General features: G+C 30.0%; 2 protein-coding genes across 2 annotated transcripts; one reads left to right on the top strand and one right to left on the bottom strand.

Moving 5' to 3' along the window:
• The first annotated feature begins 538 nt into the window (after positions 1 to 538).
• Positions 539 to 3344, top strand: bonsai (28S ribosomal protein S15, mitochondrial). Its single transcript, XM_085200767.1, has 5 exons — positions 539 to 840; positions 951 to 1084; positions 1613 to 1686; positions 2405 to 2526; positions 2989 to 3344. The coding sequence occupies exons 1-5, from the start codon at positions 641 to 643 to the stop codon at positions 3290 to 3292; spliced, it is 834 nt and encodes a 277-aa protein (XP_085056893.1). The 5' UTR covers positions 539 to 640; the 3' UTR covers positions 3293 to 3344.
• On the bottom strand, positions 3338 to 8085 carry Dlish (Dachs ligand with SH3s). Its single transcript, XM_085200758.1, has 7 exons — positions 7878 to 8085; positions 7322 to 7515; positions 6941 to 7128; positions 6461 to 6627; positions 6259 to 6354; positions 5818 to 5981; positions 3338 to 5321 (listed from the first exon to the last, which is right to left on the bottom strand). The coding sequence occupies exons 1-7, from the start codon at positions 7924 to 7926 to the stop codon at positions 5157 to 5159; spliced, it is 1023 nt and encodes a 340-aa protein (XP_085056884.1). The 5' UTR covers positions 7927 to 8085; the 3' UTR covers positions 3338 to 5156.
• Positions 8086 to 8215: the final 130 nt, after the last annotated feature.

The following is an 8215-nucleotide window of genomic DNA, read 5'->3' as shown; positions in this document are numbered from 1 at the left end:
AATTCCTGCCGCAAACAGGGGTTGCCAGCGTTTGAAATATTTTATTCCGGTTCCGTTTGACTATGAGAATAGACGATGAAATGCGCGGTCTGCCTTATGTTTTAAAGTAAAATATTATATAATAGAAGGTCAATCTTAAAATCAATGTTTATTCTAATTGTTCACCTGTTAAATTATGATTTTAATCATATTAAGTACACGCAGAAAACTATTTAAAGATGAAATCATTCTTATTTTTCAAGTAAAATAATAATCCATAATATTGAGTCTTCGCAAAATTTATTTTATAAATAATAATATTTAGTTAAATAACCCTTTTAAAAGACATATGTGGCACATAACAACAAAATGAGTTTTCATCCAACCGACGACATTTAATTTTTTTTATTCAATAATGGGTACGTCACTACAAATATATAAGTTTAAAAAAAAAAAGGTTATTGACGCGCTTAGCCTGGTCATACAGGATTTAATGAAAATGGTAACACTATTCACGAAAAGTCATAACTCAAAATCCAATTCAAATTCCCAACTGTCAACGTCATATTTAAAACGTCAAAAGTCAAAACATATGAAAGCTTCCTTTGCGCTGTAGAAATAGAAAAAAATAATATACTTCAACTGTTTTCTTGTTATTACAATGTTACGTAGTATAACGTCGATTATAATACAAACGCGAAATGCACAACAATTGGTGAAACCTTTAGTAAATATAAAATGGACGAAACCTGAATATGTGCCTGCGTATAAATCGGAGAGATCTGGTGACTTAGAGGGCTTACCTAAAATACCTGTTGACGCTATGCCTCTAGAATATAACTTAAGCGAGGAAATAAAAGAGTAACTTTTTCTATAGTGTTTTTTTTTTGCATGAATATTTTTTTTAGGTTATAAAGTAATACAAAGAAACTGCTTTGATAAAAATATAATTGGTTTAAATTTTTTTCTAGTGCACCAGAGTCTGTAAAAAGGATTTTTTCAGTAGAACATCTAGGAAAGAGAGAATATAATACCCTTGTAAAACAAGAATTAATGGACAGAGTGAGGAGACATCAATATGACAGCAATACAGCTGAAACAAGGAGTGAGTTACAATTTTTTTTATTTACAGTAATGAAACTTTTAATAATAATAATAAGTAGTTCAATATTTTAAATCTATAAATGCATTTGTAATGTCCATATTGAAATAAATGTATGTTTTTCTTATAAATTTTATAAGTTTTATTTTTTGTAATAATATGAATATACTTTTATAATTATATATGTTGCCTATGTATTAGTAATAATGAAATAACAAACACTGTGGTAAGTATGCATACATGCTACAGTTGTCAAATAACTTTAAAGTGCACCCGTTTATTTCCCCTTTATTATGTTTTAGCCGGTATTTTACCTACCAAATCATAATAAATATAATAAGGAGAGAAAATGGACAAGATTTGACACATTTGACTTTTTTTCTTAACAATTAGACATATTTCTGGTCTCACAAATATGTTAAATTGGGATTAGGGAATATATAACATTGTCTCTCTTTAGGAAATGCATTAAAACTCAATAATTATACAGTAGAGTTTAAAAATCTAATCTGTATTTTTAAATTGTTTCAGTTGCAAGAATAACTGCACAAATTCGCTGTCTTCAGGATACTATGGAAAATCACCCTAGAAATGTAAAAGCAAAGGTACTTATAAAATTTCTTAAAGTATATAGTGATTTTGTTTAGCTCCAATGTTTCAATGCTATTGTGGCACAGTATCTTAGCTCTTCTAAAAAAACAAATTATTTTATGACCTGAAATAAATCCTTCATGTCTATCCAAAAAGACATAAAAAGATAAATAAATCATAAAAATACAGTTATATTTAAAAAAAGAATTTTACATCATATTATTATGTAAAATTCTTTTTTTAAATATAACTATTGTGTAACTTCTATATAACATGCATAACTCAATTTAACAAAAAACTCTCAAAAGTATCAAATCTTGGTTAGTTTAGCTTTTTTGATATAATTAGAATATTGATGCTATGCTATGCAGATAATTGTGATTAAGAAATATGATATAATACAAATCTTTCTGTTGTCAAAATTAGATGTTGCAAGAAAGGAATATAGTGTTAAATAACTTTTCTAGACATTGTCATGTTGAATAGCAGAACCCAACACTTATCAGAGCTGAGCTTCAGTACAAATTGAAACTACTGGCACATACAGTCAGACATTCTGTGTTGTGCGTGTGTGCAATTTCTTGATTATTACTTTTATTGTTTCATTCTCTCTTTTTTCTTTCTACTTAAGAAATACTCTATAACGACATAAATTTCGCAGTTCCTTTAGTGTCGTTACATGGAATTTATGCTATATTTCGATTATATATATATATATCTCTTTATTTACAGCAAATTGTTCAAGAATTAATAGACAAAAGGAAAAAGCTATTAAAGTTTTTGAGGCAGTATGATTATAAGAAGTTTGAATGGCTTCTAGAGAGACTCAATATAGAATACAAAGCACATCCTGAGTAAGTAAAAACAAAAAAGGGAGAGCATACCACACTGAGTGGTGAAATTCAATGTTGTACTTTGTTTTGTGGAGTGAGAACTAAATTATAGGATCCGTGGTGTTCACACTCGGGCACTGTCCTGCGACGGCCTTGACTGTTATATTTATTTTTTAGTTTCAAACTGTATATCGCACAGGGCAGGGTATGCAGAGGAAACCTAGTGTTCCAATCAATATACTTCCGTTCCCCACTTCCCAACCAATTCTCGAGGCATTGAGAGTTGAGTGGCGTAACTCAACGCTGCGCTTTGCCTTGGTACCAGGGCGAAATAATAATTCATTCACCTGAGTGGAAGTCGAATATACAGAAGTCGCATGTTCCGTCGCACAACTTGTGCTCCTGTGCCGTGATGGCCTCAAATGTAACATATAATCTCCTCTATTACATCATAAATAATCTAAAACTTTTTGAATATTATAGATCCTTTCACAAACTGTCACGCAAAGAATCTCTACGCAAGTTGACCGAGATGCATTGTGAAGATATGCGTCAAAAGAAACTAACCGACTACAGGAATCTACTGGAAAGTCAGCAGGGACCCTTTCTGAGGCAAAAGATTGACGCTTTAAAATTCATTAGGAGTGAACAAATTGAATTAAAATTGCAAATAACAGTTACTGAACAAGATATAAAAAGAGTTGAGGAACAATATGATGAGTGGAAAGTAAAGGATGACTTAAAAGAGGAAGCTAAGAAAAGGAAGAAAGACCTACTTTTAGATTAATATTTTATTATATATTTACTAGCATAGACAAATAAAAGGCAGAACTGTACAATTTTTTTCATTTATTTTAAAATTACTCTTGAGGCCATCCATACAAAAATATACATGTAACATGATACATAAAATTTTTACATACTTTCTTTCATTTCAAAAATTTCATTATTCTTTTGAATTAGTTAATTAATATCTGTATTTTGAGAATAATATTATAAAAGTATATAATAAAATACGTTTTTATTAATTTCTATATGCTTATATTATAAAATTAAAGAATTTGGCAAGAATATTAAAGGCACCTGTTCGATAAAAGGAAGCACTTAGTTCTACATTGACTTATATAGATTATTGAGAATACAGTATAAAAATCGTTAATTAAACACATTTTAATTATTAATTAAACAAATAATATATAAGATTCATTGCTTTGCAATTTCTTATTTTACATATCTGTATTTTAAAGATGGCCCCTTGATAGTACCAAAATAATATATCAGTCAATTTGGACGGACAATTCACATAAACGCTTTTTCAGATCGAAACCTTAAAGGATTAAACATAACTTAAAATTAATATAGGGAAGGCTTACAATAAATTGTACATTTAAGCACACGTGGCTTTAAATCAGGGACATTATTGAAAATAAAAATCTATCTCAATATAGAAGATACAGACTATTTTAGATATGGGAGTCTAAATGAGACTTGTTGTCTCAATAGGATTTTAGGTTTTGTCTGGCTCTAGCTGATAAAATTTTTGGAAGAAAATCTCAAAAATGTTGTACAAACCTAACCTAAATTAACAGATAATTCGAAATAATTCATCATTATATTGCATTATCGGTTAACAGGTTTCAGCTTTAAATTGCTTAATTTTCTTTTAGAATAAACATTAGTTTATTTTAAGCATAATATTCGAGTAATGTTATTTAAAATGTTTAATATACAAACAACCTTACAATGAAATAAACATATTACGACTAACAATATTATGGCAAAATCTAAAAAGCAACTTAACATTAACTAACTTAATTGACAAATTAAATTGAATTTTAAATTTAAAGTTATAATTTTAAATTGCAAGAATAAATTGCAAAAATTAGTATTTAATACATAACTGTTATTATTTAATTATATATATTTTTAGACAACTTTGAGAAGTCCCAAATTACATCAATTGGTTAAACATAGTAATATTAAATCTGCCTTCCAGCTTCTAATTTGATAAGTTATAATTAGTTGATTAACTTTAAAAACCGTTTAATATGTATTTTGTTGTATACAATACAATACAAAGATATATAATCACCTTAACTTTCTTAATATCCTTATAAATTTAGATCAATTTACATATTCAATTGTCAATTATTATATTTTCTTTTTTAATTAAATGATCTTCGGTTTATATTGTGCTACAAAATAACAATATATTGCATATAGTGTTTTTTGTGATAATATACATCAATGAAAGGAATAGCCTAATTGATAGAAGAGAAGGATATATTTTTATAATAGCCTTAAAAGGGCAGTGGCATGTAATGGATATGAACCCAGACTTTCTGAATTTAAGCCTGTGAGCCCACAGCTACTTATGTGTTCAGGTTGAAATTCAAATTGAACTACCATTATTTTTACAATTTTTGCTTTTCTTATTCTAATAATATTATAAATGTGGAAATTTATGGATAGATGTTTGTTCTACTTTAAAAAAAAACTTAAAGAGATTTAGATGAAACAAAATAAGCAATACAATATAGACAATTTATGTTAAGTTTTTGTATAATTTAACTATAATATAATTCTAAGCGGATGAAGCCGCTCGTGGGTCGTCAGAAAAAAAGTAGATTCATTAGGAGTACATCATAGGTCTATAGGGAAGTAGTATGCGGTGCACGCGCATAAGCCGTGGGAATGAACCCGGACCTTCTCGACTTAGGCGCGTGAGCCCACAGCCAGCCCTCCACTGTTTGTTGCGTGAGGTCCGCGTAAACCCACTCTCCGCGTTTCACTGATAAATCGTCTGGTGCTTGTGCCTGGAAGGAATATTTTATATATAATTATTATTTTATTCATATTTTATTCCGCATATAGCAGGGCAGGCAGATGAAGTCTGCCCGCCCAATCTTTGTTCATATTGTATAGATAGTGTTGGAACTCAACGTCGCGCTTACAAGAGCGAGGAATTGGAAATAATTTAACCCACGACCGTCATGATTACAACGCGATTTAACTATTAATGTAAAATATTTATTAAAGGTTTGAAGCCATGGTAGTTTAGTGATACAAATGTGTGACGATAAACGCGAGTGTCATGGGATCGATTCTCACTTGGAGGAAAGAATAATATTATGATTTCTTCACTTATGTAACATAGGCAAACTGGGGAGCAGAGTGTTTAACATTCTGCCTACCCTTTTATAAGCGGGATATAGTATAAAGCTACAAAAAAAAAGTATTAGTAGTATATTAAAATATATATATTATATAAAAAAAAACAACTATAGAAACAAAACATTCAAAATCACTTACCTTATAATCATAGAGCATGACTAGCTCAGTGCCGTGGTAGCGCGCATCTGTGTCTTGTTGTGTGTTGTTGATGTTGCTCATGTTGTTCATACTGTTGTTGGTTGATAGCATTGTGTTGTTTGGTGGTGGTGGGTGCATCGTTTGATTTGTTTGATCTGGTGATGCTGGTAACCAAAAAAAAAGATATTATTACTTTGTGTAGTGTGAGACATTCTCTCTGACACTCAATTTTCAAGACACTACGAGTTGAGTGTTGGAACTCAACACTGTGGTTTGTCTAGCAGAGTGAAGAAATGAAAATATTGAAGTATAATCATTCCGTCGAGTGGGGATCGCACCCAGAACCACGAAGTTTACAGTCAGATGCTATATCCCTGCGCTACGACGGCATCAATTTTAACATAATTTTTTTAACATAAATAAAAAAAAATATTTATCTACCTTGAACAGCAGGATAAACAAAGCCAGATGGAATGAAACCTTCTTGACCATCACTCCGTACAATCCAATACCAGTCTGGATCTTCTCTGTTTAGAACTGAAAGTTTACATTATACATTAACCATACTGGAAAATAGTGGAAAACATTTTTCCAACATACAAAATGGTCGAGAAAACAAAGCCAATAAAAATAAATAACCTACCTGTAACAAACTCTCCTCTTTCCACATCAACATCATTCTCATCTCTTGCAGTGAATGTATACAGTACAACATATCGTCCTGAAGGGTCCTTACTGAAGGGGCACGCTTCACCCTCACTGCCTAATTCTGAATGTCCATCATTAGTTGCTCCATCAGACAATGATAACCTAAAAAGTTTTAAGATGATTAATATAAGTTTACATATTTGTTAATATTTTTTTAAATAGCATGAAATTAATAAAATTAAAACCCTACTTGATTCCTGAGACATAGGAGTTGTAGGATAGATTCACTTATAGGGAAGAATTATTATCATTTTCTAACTTTGGTCATCATTAAGACAAAAGGCAGTGTTAAGTTCCACCACTGAACATGCAATATATCAGAAATGTAAAAATTGAATATCTTAACACTTGGTTTTCTCTACTTGCCCTGCTATGAGATATAAACAGCATGAACCTTATATTATGTACAACTTACTGGGACACATCTCTATGTGCTAAGTCTGTTGGAGATCGACTTCTGGGGAGTTTCTTTTTCAAGTCATGGTGATCACATGGGGCACAATATGAGTGTGGTATGAATCCCTCTCTTCGAGAATCAGTTACAATTACATATACCCAATCATTTTCACGATATAGTACATTTACTATTTGTCCCCTTTTTACCTACAAAGTTGGTAGTAATAATTATAGTTAAATGCAAACTATACATAACAAAACATATGAACAGATTTTAAATGAGAATTATTATGATAAAAAATAAAAAAAAAAATATTAGAAAAATAAAAAAAAAAAATAAAAAAAAAAATATTAGAAAATTTTATTAAATGAACTACTACCCCTTTAATGAGCAACTTACCTCCAATTCATCATCAACATAAGGAGCAAAATCGTGTAACACAACCATTTTCGAATCAGGACTTAGCCCATGTTCCTTTTCAATACCAACACGGACTAATGTTTCTATACTGGCCGAGCCAGTAATACGGCCCATACCAGGACTTAAACCAGAACCAGGTCTAGAAAGTTCTTTGTCAGAATCACCACTACTCGCTGTTATAAAGAATAAAATATTTCATATATATACATACTATAAGATCACACATAATTTTATTAATATATTAAATTGCAATTGCTCTAGAATGAATTCGGTAAAATTTTATTCTTGGTTCATTATAAGAATTAAAAGTGAAAAAACAAGTATATATTTTCGTAAGTATTCAACATGCGTATTACATATATATTTTTGATTCAAAATCTATTTTCAGCAGTTTATACGATTTTTTATGCTTTATTAACGAAGAGTGAGTTTTGAAATAGAATAAGATTCATTTATTAGTTTAATTTATGATTATGTAGAAAGTTTGAGGTCATTGACTTGCAAAGTTTTCAATAAAAAGTTTGAAGTAACTTACATTTCTTCTTTTTCCCCCTTCTTATTCTTACAGGACATAGAAATGCCATAATGTAACATGAGCTATATTACGTTATCTTCTGAGATGTTTGCATAAATAATTTTTTGCACTTATATTAATAACGAAATAATTGAATAAAGCATTTCACACGATGTTCCCAAATGACATTGAATAATTGAACTAGTTTTTGCTGTGTAAATTGAAGTTTGAAGTTTGAACACGGATGACAGACAGATTACTGAAATATTCTTTATCTGTGCTCATAATTATTTTAATAAGATTAATAAGTTTTTTTTTCCACGAGCAATACAGTATAAAAATACAATGGATAAGAAGGA

This window comes from Heliconius melpomene, chromosome 2 (assembly GCF_056956725.1).
Source record: "Heliconius melpomene rosina isolate 202511_hmr_F chromosome 2, ASM5695672v1, whole genome shotgun sequence".
In the NCBI taxonomy this organism is placed as follows: domain Eukaryota; kingdom Metazoa; phylum Arthropoda; class Insecta; order Lepidoptera; family Nymphalidae; genus Heliconius; species Heliconius melpomene.
This window is presented reverse-complemented; position numbering and strand designations above follow the sequence as displayed.